Genomic DNA, 19,143 nt, shown 5'->3' with positions numbered 1-19,143 from the left:
GAGAGAGAGACGGGGAAGAGAGAGAGTGTGTGAGAGAGAAAGAGAGGAATGGGGGGAGGGAGAGGGAGAGAGAGAGGTTTAATATATTACACTGAATATATTTTGGGTAACCCTTATCTTCTCACAGGAAAATTATTGTATAATCTGCATCTTTTTTAATGTATCATCAGATGTGCTTGATTGCTGAAACATTTTTGTCCAGAATGGCAATTGTGCTTTTATAATTAACCTCACATACCCATAGAATCAACAAAGATATATCTCAAGTATTAGATTCTGGAAACTCAGCAGAAATTGTTATTAAAGGCAGACAGGAAAGAGTTTTCCTATACCATAAAGTGATACAAAGATGGCAAGAATTTTTCTCGTTTTCAGAAGAATAGAGCAAAGATCCCATGGAGATTCAGCAAACAGGAAGAAAAGAAAATAAGGAGTTTCCTATGTCCTCACATTAAAATATGTATTAGCTTTGTGATTACTGATAACCATTCATACAGAGCCAAATTGCAAACAGATCAGAAACAAAGGTCTAGACAGTCATGACTCTTAACCATGTAGAGATCTCTGTCTAGCAAGTCTGGAAACAGGATAAATCAGAAACGATAAAAGGGAGTTATATAAAAAGGGAAAAGAAAGAACATAATAAAGTATATTTTTATGCTATGAAATACCTCAGTGAAAAAAAAAGAAGAACTCTCTGCAGAACAAATCCAGAAATGATGGAACACAAATATAAAAATAGAAGACATTGAAGACGTAACCAAAGCAAGTTGTGAACAAAATAAATTCTGAAGGAATCTGTGCTTTTCTGGTAAAGTTTGTATGAAATAATTCCATGATGGACCAAAGAAAGATTCTTCTCTGAATCATTTTGCAAACAATATACATTTTCATAAATTTATTTGTTTCAGAATGTCACTGTTTTCCAATGAAGACCTGTTTGCCTGTGAATTCTCTGATGTTTTTAGTATCTACAGCCAAAATCCAGTATGAAGAGGCACCTTTTCTAACCAAACTAGAACATTGCCCCTTTTACTGAATCACCGGTGGTTGACCACTTAGAATTGGAGACCTGAGCACAATACTCTTGATCTAGGGAAATATTCAATCATATGCTCAATTTTAATCACACTGATTTAAGGAAAATAGGAGAAACTTGAGTCGTTCTCCACTGGAGTCTCCATTTATAATAAATTTTTCCATGCATATATGACAAGGCAATTTAACAACTGAATGCTCAGAATATGTTGTCATATTTGTGTTTCTCCTTTTAAGGAGAGAACTCATGGCTGGAACTGGGTGACTAAAAACCCAATTAAGAGTATGTGGGAGACTGTCTAAATTCATTTACATTTCTACATGTGTTTAAGTTACTTTGACACTGCCTTTTACAAGTTACTGCCTTTTACAAGTGCAACCCAGAGAAAACTATGGATCTAAGCAAATCAACAAGATGTGTCAGAGATAAGCCTTTTGTCTCCGGGTTAAACATATTTTTAATTACAAGAACGATAGGAGAGCAATTGGATGCAAACAATACTGAAAACCCAGCAAATAAAGTAAATATTGCATATTTTATGAATATACAAATTAAATGTAAAATTAATATTTGCACGAGTTCACTGATTTTGTGACAAAGATGGAAAGAAGACATTGAATCTCTTTGAGAAACAGTTTGAGAAACTGAACAGATATCACATTAACCTGGATTACCTTGTCTCCTTGTATACTGATGCCAGGGGGGCCAGGTAGACCAGGCAAGCCTTTACGTCCCATAATACCCTGTAAGAGTCAGTAAAGGAAAAAAAGAATGATTAGGAGGTAAATTCCTGGTAACACTAGGGAAATAATCCCAAAGTCACTGCAAGCAAAAGAAGTAAAACCAGGTCAAATATTCTAGGTTTGATTCTTTGGTTTATCATTTCTCACTGCGAGTCTTAGTAATTACCCTTGGCAAATTCTCAGGAAAGCAAAGGAACAATTAATTTGAAAATAATCAAAGAATAAAATTTACTCATAGCATAGAGTGATATTCTCCTCATTTTTCCCTACATAGAAGACAACAGAAACCATACTTACAGAACAGCTTCATGCAATCACAAAAGAGAGGCACAAGAGCAGAGGCACAAAGGACCAGAGCAGTAAAGCCTACTGTAAGTCAGTCTGCCAGGTATTTTAGCTAGTTCTTTGGCACAGTGGGCATATGCCAGGCTCCTGAGGTGCCACAGTCTCTAGGAGCACCAGTCATTCAGAAAATCCTAAGTGGGAAGGGACGAGAGAAAAGCCAAAGCAGCGTGTGCTGATTTGTATCAATACAGTCAAAGCCAGGTAGAGCCCTTGTGTTTGCACGCAGGCTAATCTAACATTTCAAAGTGACCAAGTGAAGTGTATCTTTCTGATTACATCAAAACTAAATTATTGATTATCCTTTTTTAAAAAAATCATTTTTAATTGAAAAACTTTTCAAAATTTGAACAAGCTTCATAAAAGCTTCTGCAAACTCAGGTTTGACTTTTGATTACAGTCTTATCATAAATAATCACTGTGTTCCAGTACAGTAAGTATAAATCATTCAGTGGTATGTATATTACCTAGATTTTGTATATGTTGAGTATTTAGGCAGAAGTACAAGAAAATGTGGTCATCATGAAATATAAATTTATAGTTCTAAATATTTAACTTCTAGATGTTAGTGATGTTTGAAAAGTCATCATTATCATCTCTGGAGACAAAAAGTTTGTCACAAGTTTTCACACATTCAGTCCAAACTTACTCTTTCATCATCTCTGGAGACAAAAAGTTTGTCACAAGTTTTCACAAAATTTCTTGCAAAAACTCAGCCTTTCCTCATAGGAGAGGGACTACATACACTTCCTCACTCTTGAAAACAAAGCATTGTTTCCCCACAGAGAACACATCTTTCCTTCTCACAGGCTTTGTGGAAACAGCACATAGTGTCACACTAGGATTTTGACATTCAGTCCAAACTTACTCTTTTCAAACAGGCTGTGCCAGGATGATTTACCAAAGCACTAAAATTGTTGCAGCTTTCAGAAAGCAAGATAAAATCAGACCCATCCTGGAAAAATATTCACACCCTCTCGTTCATTGCACATCTGGTGTTGGTAATAGCAATGTTTCTTCATTCACATACTAGTTGATACAAAATGGCACTGGAAGGTTCTGTTACTCTCTGCTATTATGTAAAAAGTTACAAAGGCGTATCTTTAAACTATCAGAAAGTAGAAAAATATGCACAATGTTTCTCCTCACTGCCTTTGTAAAAATAATTGATGGATAAACCTGTAATAAAGAAATCCAGGCAAGTACTGATTTTTTTTTTCTTATCAGTATGTAATTTCTAAATTAGAAATCACTTTAGTGAATGGAGAAAAAATTGCCTAGACTTATCAGTATGTAATTTCTAAATTAGAAATCACTTTAGTGAATGGATAAAAAAATTGCCTAGGTGTTGCATGCTGGTTGCTTATAGAATTAACTTTTTTTATTTTAATATTTCTTTCCTAATGGTTTTAATGACAAAATCTATTTGATTTAATTTGATTGAGCAAAAATTGCAAACATGAAATTCACATTTAATGTATTTTCCAGCATAAAAGAATATCTTGGAAACAGGATAGATACAAGCAGAAGAAATGCATCATTTAGCTAATTTACCAGCCTGATAGCTCTGCTCAGTCTCCAGATGTAATCTCATAAAGTTTAGCTGAAAATGCAATTTTCATTCCATTAGTATTCTTCGTAATCCAGTTGGTAGAAGTGTGTGGTTAGTGACCATGTTTACATGCTTGATTTCTCCTATTTCTCCTGCACCAAAGTAAATCAGTAACCGATGAAGATTGTTTGGTGCCTGAGAGATCAGGGTCTGGCTGCCAGCATCACAAAAGAGCACAAAAAACTTCAACATGGCATCATACCAACCTTGGGACCCATGTGTCCCCATCCGGGAGGCCCCGGTGGCCCAGGATCGCCTTTAATTCCACGTTCTCCCTGAAAATAGTCACAGAATATCAGTCATCACCTAGCAATTGTTACATCTTCCATCCACTTATGAAGCAGTCAAACTACTGAGTTTAAAAAACAAGCCAAATAAATGCTACATAAATAAACAGCTGCTTTGTACATAGGTATTAAAAAAAAAAAAAAAGCCCAAAGTACAGGCACCCACATCATTTAAGCTCTAGGTGAAAAACATTATTTCCCTAGCAAACATCCATGTGATCAAAATCACCAACTGAGTTAGGACTCTACTTTGCAGGCTTATCAGCTCCAAAAAAAAAACCAAAAAAGAAATCAACAAAACAAAACAAAACAAAACAAAAAACCCAAACAAACAAACAAACAAACAAAAAAGCAAACCCATTTGGAATCACCAGTGTTTTCCCATCACATTTTGCAGGGTCTTACCAGGATGGACAGGGAGCTTACTAGTGGAACTGTGATCATGATGCTCTTAACTGATACTGTGCTTGTTCTGACACTAGAGAAATTCATCATCCAGAACTGTCAAATTTAGGCATTTATGTAAACTAAATTAATTTTAATAGCATCAATATAAATTAATAAAAAGAACAGCACCCTTTCTTTTTTTAAAAAAGTCCCAATGTACATACATTTAGCTTGATTTCTGGAGGAGATAAGGCTTAAGTGATATACTCTGCCTGTGCTTCTGTTTGTCTGTGTTCATTCTCTTTTTTAGTTCCAGTATATTTTGAACTCATCAGTTGATTTCATACAAATGGATCAGAAATGTACAGGCCTTCATATTAATTTTCAACAGTTTTGGTGATAGTTGGAGGCTAGGTAATGGAGACAACTTTTTGACATTGTCAATTTATGCTTCTGCTGAAGAAAAAAGAAAATCCAGAGGGGACTCATCCCTCAACCATCAGGCAGAGAAAAGGCAGCAGCCTTCTGGTGAGGAGAAAATGAGGGTAACAGAGAGCCTGGTCCTGTCCCTCATGCTGCAGACAAGCCCAGCAAAGGAGGTGGGGAGTCAGGGGACATCAGTGATAAAGAGCATTCAAAGGGCAGGGTTTTTTTTCCTCAGACAGTGATTTTACAAGTGAGGGAATAGGCATACATTCAACACATGATTACTAGAAAAGTCCCATCCATTCCTTGAAAAAAAAAAGAAGAAGTAGTCTATAACTAATAAGTTAGAGATGCAGAATATTCTGATTTGTGTTTAGCTTGATATTCCTAAACATACTCCTCTACAGGCAAGCAGAGAATAGAGACCTGCACTGAAAGGCTGTTGTTCATCCAACATATTAAAAACAAAGCAGAAGAAATTGTATTTCTTGACAAAATTAAAAAGAAATCATTATACAAACTCTTAATTGTACTTATTTTTGCACTTGGAAAAGCTGTACAAAGGGCTGTGCCTGCAGAGGGAGCATTCGATCTAGGACAGAAGTGAAAGTATAAATCACAAATCACAGATGTCACTTGAGTGGTGGTAGGTGAATGAAACAACATATCAAACAGATTAAAAGGAAAAAAAAACAAACAGAATCTTCTACCGATTTTCTTTACATTCTGGGAAGAATGTGTGCAGTCATTATAGTGACTGCTTTTAAGTGCAATTCCCAAGGTTCAGTCTTTAGTTATGCAACCCTAGCAGGGCCCAAACTACGCTCAGGTATGAGGGACTTGGAGAGGTGGGAACTCTGAATACAAAGGCTAAGGCTCAGATTAAGTTTATAATGCTCTTTGTGATGTAACATTTAGCTTTGGAATTCCTTTCCTGTTTCATCCAAAGCATTAGAGGCTGGCCAGTTTGAGTCAGGACATAGGCATGGTATATGGATGGTCTTAGCTTTAAATTGCTGTGTCAGGGGGATTGGGTAAAACTAAGTGTCATGTTCAGCTGGGAGGAAATTTCTCCCTCAGATGACCTAAGGCATTTTTATCAGACCTTCCTTGCCAATGCAAAGAGCCAAGACATTGGCAATGTATCCATTTTTCTATCTAGTACCTTCTAGTACCAGAGGAATACTTATTTGTGCTCAGTGTCCCCACAATCCCAACAAAATTTTAAGCTGTTTGTAGGCCAACTCTTCATGAGCAGAAGTTGTGCAGAGCAGCCAGAGCTTTCCCTGTCCAAGCCTCCCTCTGAAATCTGCCAGAGATGTCAGAGCTAAGAGATATAGATATTGCATTAAAAGGTACTTTTTTAGGAGACCCTGGAATACTGTGGCCTGTGAAACAGCCTGTGAGCTGCTGTAGTGGAAACTGAATAGGAGGTAACCAAACATAAATGATTCCTTATGGCCCAGTACCCAGTACACCTAAAACCTGCTCTTAGACCAGCCCTGACCAAAACCAGCCTAAGGGTGACCTGAAGTCATCTGCCTCTTCCTCCCATGGGTAACACAGTCTTCCACAGGGTCGTTGCAGGTGAAGGATTGAATTTTAGCCTCACATGCTTAGTTAATACCAGATGTCTCATTGAAAAGCTCTTTTGTAGAGCTTTATAGTAATCCTCACAGTTTCTGTATTTCTTGGTTTAAAGAAAAAGACTTTTATTTTGCTTTATGAGTTGTGAAGTGGAGCACTTCTTTTTCCTAAGGTGTCGTACTAAACTGTCCTACAGGGAATTCATTTCAAAAACGATTAATACTGTTCTTTGATGAGGTCTAATTTATTTCCTGTATTGCACTTGTAGACAAGCTTGGCACCATCAGTAAAACAGTAAACTAGAAAAACACTGCTGAAGCAAGAAATAAAGAGCTGAGTCAAGACACTGTAAAGTGCAGGATTCCAATGTCTATTCTGTACCTTCTATTCAAGAAAAAAAAAAAAAAAAAACCAAAACAAAACATTAAATGGCCTAATAGTAAACTGAAAAGTAAATCTTGGATTTCCCAATATATATACCTCATTTGCTGTGAAGGATGTGCGTTTGATACTGAAACATACAGCAGACACTGCAATACTCTCTTTAGTGAGAGTTAATGGATATAACAGTATTTGTAAGAACAGCATGTTTTTTTAAAAAAAGGTATTACATCTCTATTTTCCACATTTTAGTTCAAATATGCAAGTCCCAAGCTGCAAAAGTTGTTTGTACTGCAACTGGATCCACCCCAAATGTTCATACACGAGGGACTTTGCTAAGGATTTCAATGATCTTTCTGCTATCCAGTAACTTGCTTTATTTCTAATGCTGGGCTCTTGCTCTTCAATGTCTGTAATTCACCTCCTAGCTGGGAACAGTGCTTTTAAATCAAATTTTTATTATATTCTGACTTTATGTGCTTCTGTTTTAATGCTACAGAACATAGGGCTCTGCCAAGACTGAATGCATCCCACATGTTTCAGTTTTGTTTTCATGTGAATTTGACCTCTGATACATAAAATTCCTGTCTAGCAGTGTGCACATATGTGAGCCATTTCTGAAAGCAGAGAGAACAGAGCTTTGATTCAGATGAGTGGAACATTCCTATATAATGATCCTCAAAGGAATTTCAAATTAACTAGTGTGTAAATTTATGAGCCTCTTTTATCAAATAAATGTTCATTTTTTTATATGCAGAGATTGTTGCTGCCTTGTTTTTTTCTTTTTGGTTTTTTTTTTTTTTTTTTTTTGGTTGTATAACAGGTAGCCAGTGCATTTACATTTCAATTGAAAAAACAGAATATTTTCCATTTTATGAACTAAGTTCTAGGGGAATTATTTCAATTCAAGTGAATTCTTTTTCCTTGTGGCACTTTTGCTACCAAGATGTTATGCAAAGATTAAAACATCAGACTGTAATATAGGCAAAAAATCAGGGAATGAGAAGAGATCTTTATGTACTTAGTTTCTTTTTTTCCAGTGCACTCTTTACTATGTCTGGTGTGAATAAAGAGAAGTAAATCAGACATGTTACATCTTGTTGGATAATGCTTGCTTTGGTGCAGCACTCATACACTGCAAAAGCTACAGCTGCTCACTCTGCATAGAACAACAAACACTTCATTCAACATGACTAACACACCAATCTAAGGGCATCATCAAAAAGAAGCCTACCTATTTTAAAGTAAAAAATACAAACGAAATTTTTAACCAGATGTTTCTAACTCTTGAATTTTTTATTATCCCGACAGAGTGTTAGATAAGCATTACTCTGGGCAGGCAGGTTTGGTGGGCAATATCACACTTTAACACAAATAAAACATGTAGATCCATGAAAAATTTTCATACAGAATTTGGTGCAAGCACGATTTGCCCTAATTGTGTTGTGTTACTTGCAAAGACAGCTACTCTGCAGGGTTCTGTTTTTCAGTAACTTGGACCTTATATTCAAACTACTGAATTTTGACAATTTTTGGGCCAATGGAGATGACTTGATGGAAATAATATACTTTTAATTTACATGGCAACCCTGATCTGACCTGGAATAGTCAGGAAACACAAGAATAGTGAGAACTATATATCAGTTTGCTTTGGCCTAAGATAAGGATAAGAGAATCTATTACTAGATATTCAATTGTACTATTAGTAATATTAATTACAATGAAATTATTAGTACTTCATCCTGATCCCAGCTACTTCACCTTGGCTTAATCAAATCTGGGTCACAGTACCACAGGCCTTTTGCCAAATTTATTATTAATTTATAATTTCCAAGAACACAACACAGATCATATCCCCCCACAAAAAGATGCTACCAACAAACTCCCTTTACTAGCACCATGAATAGAATTCACTCCACACATCTTGAGGAATGGTAATAGTTTTTATGCTGTTCTTGGCTGGAGAAGGGACCAACAAATAAGGATTTGATGTCTTTATTAAGGAATATGAACAACTCTCTTCAACTGGCAATGATTAATGCTACTTAGAGCCAAGTTCATCAAGTCTGAATGTCAGCCTGGCAGTACCACAGTAACCCCTAAACCACTGAACAACATCACCCACTGCCAGATCCAGACACCTCTTAAACACCTCTGGGAATGGTGACTCCATCACCTCCCCAGGCTATTCCAGTACTTGACCACCCTACCAGTGAAAAACTTTTTCTAATATCTAATCTGGATCTCGCTGTCTCAGCCTAAGGTCATATTACAGCAAACCTATGATTTAATTAAATATATACGCTATTTTATCACAAGATTTACAGTGATTTAAAAATAACTCTGATAAAAAAGACTAGATGCCATGTTCACCACTGCAAAAAGTTGGCATATTTACTTTTACTTTACATCTTTTACCCCTTCATCCCCAAAGCATTTAATGATTCCATATTGTACTTCCATCACTCATGATCTAGGTTGGAACTTTTCTGATAATTACACAGCTGAAGAGTTTCTTGCCCCAGCAATTACATGAAATCATGGTTGTAAGAATAGAATGGACTTATGACTCACTTTTGAATCTCTGATATAAAACAGGCACCATGCTTTTTCTAAGTATATTTCTGCATAGCTGTATATTTGTGATACTTTTCAGAAACACAGACACAAACACTGATTCTAAAATTTCCAGTTGTGAGAAATTTCACTGCAATTATTCTAGTGGTTTCCTTTCACTTAAAAAAAGGAAATTATTTATTTCCATTTTGGATTTAACAAAAATTTATTTCTATTACTCCCCTCTATTCCCACTGAAGTTGTGATACACACTTCTGGACTTCATAATCCTTCAGCCATGGCATCATAGTGGGAGATCATCTTTTTTGATAATGTGACTTTCCAATTCCTTTTCATTAGGAATCACTACTTTCCAGAATTATGCATTTAGGAAGGAAGGAACAATTGAAATGTAATGATATCCCTAGACATACTGAAGTCATAAGTTAAATCTTTATCAATACCTGCCTTGATAATTTCATACAAGATTCTAGGATTTTAATGAAATTTTCTTCTGTAGTATCAAGAATCATATATTATGAGACTACATTATAGCAAGCCTGATATTTCTGTTTGGAAAGATAGAGTCTCACACAGAAAAACATAATGAATTTAGCCATATACATATTTTGTAAATTTTTATTGAATAACATAATTGAAATAACTTTTAGTTCTTGCATTACTTGATGTGAAATGCCTTGTATTGATAGGCAATAATTCAAAAGAGAAACATAAAGCCAGGTTTCCCAGATCCCAATGGCATTGGGACCATCCTGTGGTAATTCTAAAATCAAGTCATTCTAGGAATGAATGTCCTTCAATTTTTCCTTTATTGTGGATGTTTTTGAGAGGTTATTGCAGTTTATTTTAAATGTAAATTCTCCTGTTCAGAGAACTGAAGTTGAAAGTTCCTTCTGTTTGGCAAAAAAAACTTGTTTGGGCAATATTTCTTTTGCTTCCTTCTCCACATATGCAATGAGGAAATCATTAATAACACCACTATGGGATATTTTAAAGCAATTTGTTGTATGATTCTAGTCTTAAGTCTCGTTTTTCAACTTTTTATAACATAACAATTACTATGTGACTTTTTAGGTAACTGCTTATAGTTTCATAATACTTTAGCTATTCTGTGTCTTATGGAAAACCTTGGAAGTGTTTCAGTGTTGTACTTCAAATCCCTTTATCAGTTTTTTTGTTCGCTTGGGATTTTTTGTGAGTTTTGCCTCTAAACAAATAAATTATTTTAGATAAAGGTTTATACTCTTCTCTTAGGAATCCAGCTTAAAAGATATCTCAGTAGTTCCATATAACCCTTAACTCATTTTTTGGCCTCATCCCTCATATTTCTGCCAGAGAAAGGAAGGGCATAATTATTAGGCAATACTGTGCTTGTGTTGGATCCTGACTTCCAATAGCATCTAAAAGAATCCTGGGCTTTGGATGTATGGAAAACCTCCAGATTTGTATCCAGTCTGAGGATAAAGTGAGAACTAGTTTCTGTCACATCAGAAAAGTCTGTAACAAGCATTTCTTCTAACAGAAATGAAAAGTGGGAGAAGAGAATGTAGTATTTTGTCATATATTTGTTGTTCTTATCCAATGCATTTTTTGGAAGATGTCTGCCTTGTTTACAAGTCAGGTGCATTGGTCTACCATTGGACAAATACCTTTGGTCCAGCATCTCCCACGCCTTTTGGTCCTTCTGGTCCTTCAGGGCCTGCTGGTCCTGGAGGTCCCTGGTACAGCAGAGAAATAAAGCATGTCAGTAGTTTTCTTAAGGTCCTCATGTTTTTCAACAAAGAAGAGAATTTCTTCACATTGCTGATGTGTAGTGAGCAACAGCCATCCTGAGTTCCAGATGGAAACCTAAAAAGACTCGGATTGGTGGAAAAAAGTACAACTCTTGACTTAAGAACATTGTTCTCAGCTCAGAGAAAACAGTTAAAAAGCAGACATTGCTCTGTGATTCATATGCTGCAAGCATTAGACAACTGAAATCCCAGAGATAACCCATCTAAATGTAGGGGTTAGGTAACCCTAACATATTTGTGTGTACTTGTGTTTGGTAGCCTGTTCTCCTGAACTCCCTGCTCAATTCATCTGCCCCTTCACCTGCCTTTCATACTGCTGGAGGCATTTCCAGGCTCCCTTTCAGCATTTATAGGGCAGATGGCTTTGACACATGCTGCTGCTTACTTAGCCACACAAACCTTGTCCATATCTGACAGTGCATTATTAAGCTGGCTTTCCAGCTCATGGGACACAGAATGGCAGGAGAAAGATGTTAGCATGAGACAGCACAACAGAACCTTTGCATATTACACAACATGAAACATGTCAGGTACATGGCATTACACCAGGAGTGCTGGGTGAATGCCTTATGTAATAATTCAGATCCCAAAGGACCTTCTCAGCATCATTTTGAATGATAGGAAATTTGAGCTCAATAGGAATTTAGAAGCACTCAGGTCCCACCTCAGTGCATTTGGGAGTGCTTTGGAGGGTTGTAATTTGAAATAAAGCTGGATTAGACACATAAAGAAAATAGTGCTAGTGGAAGTTTGACATTTGGTGGTTGAGGGACGGCAAGAGTATTTCCACTTTCTGCTGGAAAAGAGAGAGGCTGGTCAAACATGTCTATGTGGTTTTGGGTGACTGAAATTTTGGATGATATGTCCTTGTAATGGAATGTGCCAGCTAGAACACTCAGATATTAATTCCATCTGAAGCCAACCATCAGAAAAGCAAGATGTGAAAAATCTTCAAATTAGAGGATTTAACTGTCCAGTATGAAAACCAGCTGAAAATCCAAGGAACTGGAACTGCAAAATTTGGTCAAGCATACGGTATTAGAAACCTTGATCAGAGAAGAGTAAAGAAAAGGGAAGCAAAAAAAAACCAACTCAAAACAGTGATTATATTTAAACACGTATGAGCAGCCATAAAGATTTTAATGGAATTACATGGTATCCTTTTCATGACAATGAAATGAGAATCATTTATATCCAGTTCCAACTGCTTGTACAACTGGGACTGTATCTAGTAAAAGGCTTAAAAATAGCCATGATACATTTAAATCAGCTAAAGGATGATTAACTGCACTTAGTCAGGTAACTAAATCTAAGCAACTAAATATTGTGTTATCACACAGTAATTTTTTGGGTTTTTTTTTGTTTGTCGGTTTGGTGTTTTGAACACAAAGTACAGAATTAAAACTCTACTTACAGCTTCACCTTTGTCACCTTTGTCAGCTTTTGCTCCTTGGGGTCCAGGTGGTCCAGGTGGTCCTTGCTTCCCCTAAACACAAAATAGGAAGTCAGAAATTGTGCCACTACCTGGACTATCGCAGTGTAAAGAATATTAACAAGCATGCAAGGAAGCTATCTAAAATCTTTTTGGAAATATAGAAGAGCAGTTACCAGCTCTTAAAATTCATTCACAAGGTTCAGGACTTGCTATGCTTTTTTTTTTTTTATTATGGTTTCAATTGAATTAATTAAGATTTTAGAAGAATAAGAATTATTATTAGGAAATTGTTAATTTCTGGATTTGCTGTTGCAAAGAGAAATTTCCAGAGCACTGACTTTGTATTCAGCCCATACAAAGATAAATTTATTTCCAAAACCAAACTTTTGTCAGTTTAGGGGTAAGTTTGAGCAATAAGAACTGAATTTAGAATACTGAAACATGATATGCCAGCCTAAAGTCATATTTGCACATTTTGCGCTTCCAAGTAATCACATTGGTTCTCTCATACAGTAAAGCAAAACTTCATTCTACAAGGGAAAGTAGGAAAAGAAAGAAATATAACAGTTATAAGAAAAAGAGCAGTCTAAAATGTTCTCTTATCAAGAAACAATCACTCCTTCTGTTGACCCTTCCACTGACTCCCACTAAAGGTTTGTCCATCTGCAAAACATCAATGATTCCTTTCATGGCCAGACAAGAAGCAAACAGCAAACTTTTCCTCTTTCCTCACTCCAGTGAGAGTTTTCCTGACATTTGATGAAAAAATTAGCTGAGCTTGAAATAGACTGTTCACAGAACCCAGAATGAAAACATGTTGCTTTGAAGCATCTCTGAGGGTATGTTGTTGGTCTGTACTGTAGATGCTCACGTGACAGCACCAGCAATGGGAAATCCTCATGGATGCGTGTAGGTCCCACATGCACTTCCCTCCCGAGCATGGCATGGATATTGTGGCTGTGCAGAAAGAACTGCACACCCTTCACTCTGTCCCCAGAACCAAGAAATGTTAATACACTCTATGAAAATGTGTGGTAGAGTGCTGTCAACAACTTCTTGAGTGTTTAATGTACATAGGTATAACATATCCTCAAGAATAATTACATACAAATATATTAATATTTCCCTGTCTACTCCAGTAAAAGGAAATAACAAGGAAAATGAAACTACAAGAGACAGAAAACTGTTGTTTCACTGTGCATTGTACCTGTAAATTTCTATAATAATATAATACTTCAAGAAATCAAGAAGAGAGTCCAGTTAGCAGCTCAGACCTCAGCACCTGCTCTGTCTGAATACAAAGTCCATGTCTGGACAACAAACCAGCTTGCATTTTAGTTGGATACACAACTAAAACAAACTTTTGGCCAAAATCTCTTGTCCCATGAATGTCTCTACCATAGACACTAATAGCGTATTCTTATTAACCAATTTAGTCCTATCAGAAAAATGGAAGAGATGCTTTGGGTCTCCTAAAGTTATACATCACAGGTTTAGGCTAAGAGGTAGGTAAATGAAGAAAGGCAAGGTACACTCAATGTTCTGGGTAAGATGAAACCCTGAAATTACTTTAGATTAAATGTGGATAGCAATCCAAGCATGCCTTATGCCTAAGTAAATGTTATGTAATAGGTCACTCCTGTATGACCTATGGATGTGATTTGTATGAATCACATCCATTCTTGAATACAATGGCACAGTTTCACTGGGAGACTTTAAACTGACCCTGATCACCAGATTTAAACTGTGTCAGCACTCAAAAATGTCTCTTCATGTCTCCTAATTTTCAAATTATAGAATTTATGAATTTTGATCCACTTCTGTAAAAACTTAAACAACCAGCATGCTTCTAGATCATAAATAGCTTTATAATGGAAAGTCAATTCTCTTCCTGATTCTTAATATCCATAGATCTTAAACTGTGGATAAAATGGGAAATGTTTCAGAAATGTTTAATAACATTTTTATTTAACAAGAAAGGAAAACATAAATCATGGGTTCATATCTGCTTTTACTTCTAATCTTGCTACAGTAAAAAACAGCCAAACAGATGTTATCATTTAATCCCAGCAGGCTGCTGTAAATACCAAATACATATTAACACATTCTCTTCTGGGAGAATTGGGATTTTGTCATGTGTCTGGGTTTGCCATTAGTAGCATAACCATAAATACTATAAATCTACTTAGGTCAAATCTGCAGCCAATTTTATATAAGAAACAGTTCTCCAGTCCAGATTATTTTGTTGGGGCTATTTAAACAGTCACAGAAGATATGGCCTTGGAGCAAATCTGGGATTGCTGCTTTCCACAGTTTTGTGGTGTCTGGAAGACTCACTCAAAGTCAGTGCACTGGTAAGGGAGCAAATGCCCCAAAGCCACAGATAGTCTGCTGAATGAATTCATCTGCTTTTCAAGCCTTTCCAGGGCAGGTTCTAAAGTGTAGAAGTGTGGTAAAATGGATGGTGGGTGCTGCTACCTTCCCGAAAGCGTCTTCTGGGAAAGCCACGCAGGCAAGTACAGTCACTCAATCCACACTCACACCACAGAGAGGTCAGCAAAGAAAGATGGAAAGGGTCTCTGTATGGAGCTCCAGTGAGGTTCATTGTAGAGTCATGCCAAAGGATTCCAGGGGCAAAAGGCAAACAAACAGTTCAGAGTCCTGGGTTAAGGATGGGGTCACAGCCAATCATTTGGGGGCACAGGGATAGTACAAAGGGCAGGGCAAAAGGCAGTGACCTATGGGGAAAGGGCAGATTAGCATAATACTGCAGAGCATCATGGTAGAAGCCCCTTTCAACTCACCCTAAGGAGAGGCATTCTCGAAGGCAGTGATAAATTCTTCCAGGGCAATATCCTAGAAGTTTCCCTAATAGGCTCAAAGGCCTCCACACTAAAGCAGTTTTCCAGAGTAATAATATAAAAATAGTTGCTTCTACACCCTTTCAAAACAACAAAAAAAATGTATATAAACATAAATCTTGCATCCATGGTGATTAAAAAAAATAAAACCGCTATCTTATAATCAAAACCTAATTGATTAAGGATATGACTGCACAATTAAGTCATGTTCATCACTCCTTTTTATAAGAATAATAGAGTGAAGTAATTTCTATATTATGGACAAAGGAAATGTAGAATTTTCAAAAAATCAGAAATAAAAGTTTCTGAATGGTTCAATGTGCTATTCAGCATCCTCTGGTAGAGGTAGTGGTAGAACTGTGTCAAGCCAGGAGTAAATACCACTACTGGTATTCCTAAAACATTATCATGCAAAAGCTATTGAATTAAGTGGCTTTATTTTGAGCTATATTGTGTTAGGTAGACGTACAGTAATTGATTTCTGAATTTGGGTCTATTGTCTAGATTTCCATAAAGTGAAGTGATGGAATTGAGCAGAATATTTTATGTGCAGACATGGTAAAGTAGAAAGGAAAAAAAAAAAAAAAGATGTTTCTGAAGAAGGTTCCCAATTTTAGTCTGGGAAGGAGATCATAAGAATGGTAGTTTTCCTTGAAATAATGCCTTATCAGAAAATCTTAAAGAAAGTTGCAGCCCAGATCACAAGTGACAGAAGTACAATATGATATAAAGTGTGTTAGAGGGGAAGAAGTGAATTTGAAGAACTGCATTCCTAATGAAGACTTCCTATGGGAAGTTTGCAGGGTGAGATACACTGGACTAGTTATTTATACAATGTTGTGTTTCTTCTTTGTAAACATAATATGTTTGTTTTAAAAATAGACATAACCTGGAATGATGGAAAAGATGAAGAATTAGTGAATTCCTTTACTTAAAAGGTTCAAGTGGTGTCTATATTTTCAAGTTTTGCATATGTCTCACGCTTATTTACTTTCTATCTTATGTCTAAAAGCTCCTACCATTGGTCCCATTATTGAATTTCCAGGAATTCCAGGATCTCCCGGTAGTCCCTTGTATCCTGGATCCCCCTATCCAAAAAGAAACAAATTCAAAATTATATTACAAATTCAAAATTATATTAACTATATTCAGTTTTAACTTCAAAAGTTTTACAGAAAAGAACGAGTGTTCAGTTCTTACAGTGACAATTTTTGAGCTAGGTAACATGAAACCAGTATTTCTAGAGGAAGATTTCACTACCTTGATTCTGACCTCTCTCATACTTCTGCTTCTCCCCAGCTGTGTAAAAGGGTTCATTCTACCTTGACAAATAACTTGATGGCTTTAGTTTTCAGATGAAGGTTGAATGTCATCATTCACTTTGAGAGGCCAGATGCACCTGTGGCTCCTGCCTGCTTTTGCCCTGCAGGCTGGGCAGAAACCTTGTTTCTGTCAGAGCACATAGGGAACAGCAAGGAAATTCAAAGACAAGTGCTGAGACAGAGTATGTTTAGAAAGCCTATAGACGCAATGGCACAGCACTTCAAAATTGCAAGTTCCATTGTCTGAAGTCTCAGGGAGAAACTCAAGTTTTCCACAAATATTACACAGCACAGCTCTTTGGTAGCAGATCTGTCAGTGGCTTTCCGGGAAAGCAATCAGGCTTAGAATCCACATTCCTTATGTTAACCCTTCATGGAGCAAAATTTGCCTCCTTCTTGTATTTAAACTTTGGCAAGAGATGCTTCACTTTGCATTAAGGAACTTACTAAGAAAATCTAAATTTGTAACAAAACATTTGCAATTTCTGAGTAAGAAGAACATGCAGTATTTCAGGAAACATTCACTAGGGAATGCAATTAAATGCTCTCTCAAAACCACTGAGCAGCTGTAACCATGACAAAGAAATATTAGAAAAAACAGCTTTCTAATGTCACTGTCCCCATATTAGTAACAGCATAATGATTGTTAAGGGAAATAAAACTGTCCTCAAATGTGGGTGTAGCTTAAAAGAAACAAACTCCCAATGGACACAACCATGGCTGCCCAGGAGGCAATCACTGCTACGACCTCTAGCAATCACTAATCACCATCTCACATACTTAAAGATGTCCCAAAAAGACCTCAGACTCACAGAAATAAATCCAAGCTTTGAGAAACATTCTCTGCATTAGAAATTTATCATGTCTGTCTTCTCAATTGCAGACACCAGGATGTTTTAGGAACAAAATTAGTAATTATCATTCTACTTTACGTAGCTGAAAGATAAAACAGACCTGTGTAGCCTGTTACATTATTGATCAACTGTCCAAAACATAGTAGATATTTGTTTAAATCAAAGAAGTCATGATGGAACTGAAGAGACAAAGTTTTGTATACTTATTAAAAATGAACTTGCATATTGTAATTACCCAAATACTTGGGGGTTTTCCACCAGCTACTGCCCATATAAGTCCTGCTCTAAAATTTAGTAAAGAATTTCGAAAGACTCCTACAGACTTCATTGGATTTTGGATAATGACCCATCTCCTATGAAAGTTGTATGAACTGTACTGAAGAGATATAAAATTATGGGGAAAAGGCAAGGAACTCAACAAAATTATTTTTCAGCATGAATTTATTAATGAACAACCTTGACTCCCTTACTTATCTATTTAAAAATGTCACAGTGACTGGAAAAACACAAAGAAGATTTATTTGATTTAATAAAACTTGCCCTCATACAAGTTGTGCCTTTTAGCATGTCACCTGTATTCTCCTCACATAAAGTTTGTTACGTTATTATGGTTTGAAACCAATATAGGAGATATGGGCACCTCACAATCTACTTTTTTTCCTCCATGTGTTTCCATTTTTACTCTAGGTATACCCTGACCATTTTGCATTTTTGTTTTTCTTTCTCCTCCATGCACAAGCAAGTCCAAAACACATATATCCCTCTATGATGTCCTATTGCCAGACTGTATATGTCATATATATTGTATATATTCCTTTATACCCTCTTGTACTGTCATACCCTCCTGTACTTGTGGGGGAGGGGGCACATGTATTTTTAAGGAAGAAGGAAAATGGGGGTGAAATTGCTTCAGAATGATACGATATGCATTAGTGATTCCCTCACTCTAAAAACTAACAGCAAAGGTGAAAAGTAACAACTAAAGTTGAAATTACCTAACATATTTTAACAAGAATAATTTAAGTAACAAGAGTACTCCATTATTTAAATATCACTGAATTTTATAAGAATAATTTAAGTAACAGAAGTACTTTATTATTTAAACATCAGTAAGTTTCAAATATTTTTAAAACCTTCCAAGTTAGCTTTTTTTTTTGTTTTTTTTTTGGGTTTTTTTTTTTTTTTTTTTTTTTTTGGGTTTTTTTTTTTTTTTTTTTTTTTTTGGGTTTGTTTTTTTTTTTTTTTTTTTTTGTTTTTTTTTGTTTTTGTTTTTGTTTTTGTTTAATCTACCTATTTTACTCAGCAGGATAAGTCCCACTTATTTCAAGTACATTTTTCCCATAGAGAAAATGAGATGGATGTAGCCCTAGCTATCTTCTTACATGACATTTCATTTCAAGTAGAACATACAGGCCAGCTGTTCATTTGGAAATGACATACAAACACTCATCTCAAAAAAAATCAGCATATAACACCCTAGAACTATACATAAACTTA

At 36.1% G+C, this 19,143-nt stretch overlaps 1 protein-coding gene across 1 annotated transcript in view; it reads right to left on the bottom strand.

The window, feature by feature from the left end:
* Positions 1–19,143, bottom strand: part of COL28A1 (collagen type XXVIII alpha 1 chain) — a 58,224-nt gene that overhangs the window by 10,757 nt on the left and 28,324 nt on the right. Inside the window, exons 23-27 of the mRNA XM_041408585.1 lie at positions 16,490–16,558; positions 12,589–12,660; positions 11,031–11,099; positions 3,943–4,011; positions 1,714–1,782 (exon numbers count right to left, since the gene is read on the bottom strand). Of these exons, the coding sequence (XP_041264519.1) occupies positions 1,714–1,782; positions 3,943–4,011; positions 11,031–11,099; positions 12,589–12,660; positions 16,490–16,558 (348 nt within the window). The remainder of the gene's footprint in view (positions 1–1,713; positions 1,783–3,942; positions 4,012–11,030; positions 11,100–12,588; positions 12,661–16,489; positions 16,559–19,143) is intronic.

This window comes from Onychostruthus taczanowskii, unplaced genomic scaffold, assembly GCF_017590055.1.
Source record: "Onychostruthus taczanowskii isolate IOZ18803 unplaced genomic scaffold, ASM1759005v1 scaffold3, whole genome shotgun sequence".
NCBI lineage: Eukaryota > Metazoa > Chordata > Aves > Passeriformes > Passeridae > Onychostruthus > Onychostruthus taczanowskii.
Note: the sequence above shows the minus strand (reverse complement) of the source record. Positions and strands in the feature narration are given on the sequence as shown.